At 36.9% G+C, this 2414-nt stretch overlaps 1 protein-coding gene across 5 annotated transcripts in view; it reads right to left on the bottom strand.

Moving 5' to 3' along the window:
- Positions 1–2414, bottom strand: part of LOC107716221 (myosin light polypeptide 6) — an 11945-nt gene that overhangs the window by 8686 nt on the left and 845 nt on the right. For 2 of the 5 annotated variants that reach the window (XM_016522603.1, XM_016522602.1), the window contains exons 1-2: positions 1570–1666; positions 1050–1077 (exon numbers count right to left, since the gene is read on the bottom strand). The exons of 1 other annotated variant lie outside the window; for it this stretch is intronic. In XM_016522603.1, coding sequence (XP_016378089.1) covers positions 1050–1077; positions 1570–1572 — 31 coding nt within the window. In that variant the 5' untranslated portion in view covers positions 1573–1666. Of the gene's footprint in view, positions 1–813; positions 842–1049; positions 1078–1569; positions 1667–2414 lie in introns of those variants that run through there. 2 more of the 5 variants (XM_016522599.1, XM_016522601.1) reach the window with 1 other exon arrangement.

Below are 2414 nucleotides of genomic sequence, written 5' to 3'. Positions count from 1 at the left end.
TTTTTTTTATATATATATATATATATATAAATAACTTAAATAATACAATTAAAAGCGTTAAATTAAAAGAGTTTATTTTTTAATTTATTAATCTTAAAACATAAGCCTAAAGCCTACGCTTCAATTATTGAGTGTTTAAACTGTTAAAAGTGCTTGTGGTTATAAATAAACTATTCTTTTGACTCCAAGCCAGAGTTCAGCGAAATAACTGAATGTTATCCGTTAGGACAGGCCCTTCCAAAAAAACTCCCATCTCTCCAATGCTTTTCCTGCTCACTGGAATGTGGCTGGTCCCTTGCATGCCTTAAATTGAGCCTTTAACCATATATGGTATGAGAGGAAAACGGGGAGAGTGAGCAGTATTATGTCAACGTCCTTTGCTTAAACAAACAAGAGCAAAGATGAACCTAAATGGCCATTCACCAAAAAAAGCTCATGCGACTGGTAGTAACACACATTATAACTCACATAATCAAGTTTCAGAGTTGATATTTAAACGTTTAACATGGCAAGACTTCGCACTCTTTTGTTAGCAGTTTCAACACTTCCTGACTCAGACACACCCGCTACAGATATGACTGTCCGTGCTACAGAAGAAACACATTAGCTGATAGGCCTACACTTCAAAAATGCAATTCTACTCTTCAAACAAACCAAATTATGATTCTTGCCGTTCATTTACGTTAATTACTGAATGCATTTCAAATGAAGAAGGCAGGTGAGGTGCTATCAGACGCACAAACAGCAGCTTGTTGTCCTTAACACCATGCAAACTAAGTGACATCAGAACAGAAAAGTTTTCAGTGCACTCACCGTGTATTTGCTCCAAGTTAAACTCAATCTGGAGATGACATACAACAGTGGCAAAGGAAAACAATACAAAGGTAAGGAAAGAAAGCAGGAGGAATGCAGGGGCAGAGGAACAGATGAGCAGAATACAATGGATGGGATGATGAAAGCAGGCTGTCTAGCAAGAAATGCAGGGAAATAGTACATATACAGAGTGACAGATACAGAGTAACATGCATCTGGACTTGACACAAACTCACCAAGAATCTGGTCCTCGCTGAAGTCAGACTGTTTTGAGACAGAGCGACATTCAGTGAATATGAAATGATGCACAATAGCAAAGCTATGAATCAGATGGGATTTCTAACAACAACACATCTATGGGTCCATTAAATCCGCCTGGGAACGTATTTTAGGCCGTATGAAAAAGTTAGATTCGTTTTCTATCCTTGGCTAAAACTGACCAGCTAATACTGTCCGTTAACTCACAGCCCTGCTACCGGGTGACAGATAGGCTAAAACACAATCTCTTAATTAATGTAAGTTAGCTATCATACTCTTGGATTTCTGTAAAAGAATTTCATGAACAATTTACACAGGTTTGGTCACTTTCTTGCGTACTAATAGGCGTAAAACTCGGTTAGCTAGCATGAAATAGGCTAACGACAGATTCTTAGCACTAATCGTGTATGCAGTTACCAAACCATAAACTTAGTAATGTTTATATAGAAAAATTCTACTGAAACCTATTTTTAAATTAAACGTGTGCAATATGCCTACCATATCTGCAGTGGTTTGTTTTCCGGGTGTGTGTATAGCGGCGGGAGTGTGAGATGACTCGAGCTAGCGCTGCTGAGTTATGATGAAGTGTTGCGATATCCGATTCGTGAATGAATCATTCCTTGGAGTCGGATCTTTTAAAAGAATTAGCTAAACCGGCTCACTACCATGATTGAACTATTCGTTCGCGAATTGGACTGACTCGGTCCAAACGGTTGAAGTATCAACAACTTGAAACACCGCCACTGAGAATAAGTGACGTTAGGTTGAATCATGGCTGCAACAAACTAACCAGGACGCATGAAATTACAACATTAATTTGTAAAATAATTATATTAATAATAAAGTATTCATAATATTAAATAAAAAAAAACTGCGAATAAGTAAATAGCTATTTACCTAAAATGACTTTATTGGAACATTTCACTAGAAATAGGATGTCAGGAACCGCGTGATACGTCATGACGTAAAGAATCACTGAATCACTTTTTTTTTAAACGATTCTTTAACCAGAACTGTTCGAAGGAACCGATTTGGGATAATGAGTCGGATTCCCTTCACTACCATGAAGGGTGGAGAATTCAAATTTACACACAAAGACTGATATAAGTGCACAGACACACTCCCAGCGCAGATCACTATAGCATAATGATTGACTGCACACAATTGGCAAAGCGTGTATATGTTCAATGCTGATGATTTGTACGTTTGTGAAGCCATGCTGCCTTCCTAGGAGGTGTAGGCTTTATATTCATAAGGATATCTGAATCGTATAAATAACGAATAAAATGTATAAAGACAATTTATCAAAGACATATATATATATATATATATATATATATATA

Source organism: Sinocyclocheilus rhinocerous, unplaced genomic scaffold (genome assembly GCF_001515625.1).
Source record: "Sinocyclocheilus rhinocerous isolate Xijiao unplaced genomic scaffold, SAMN03320098_v1.1 scaffold148, whole genome shotgun sequence".
In the NCBI taxonomy this organism is placed as follows: Eukaryota; Metazoa; Chordata; class Actinopteri; order Cypriniformes; family Cyprinidae; genus Sinocyclocheilus; species Sinocyclocheilus rhinocerous.
The sequence above is the reverse complement of the archived record's forward strand: the minus strand, read 5'-3'. Positions and strand labels throughout refer to the sequence as shown.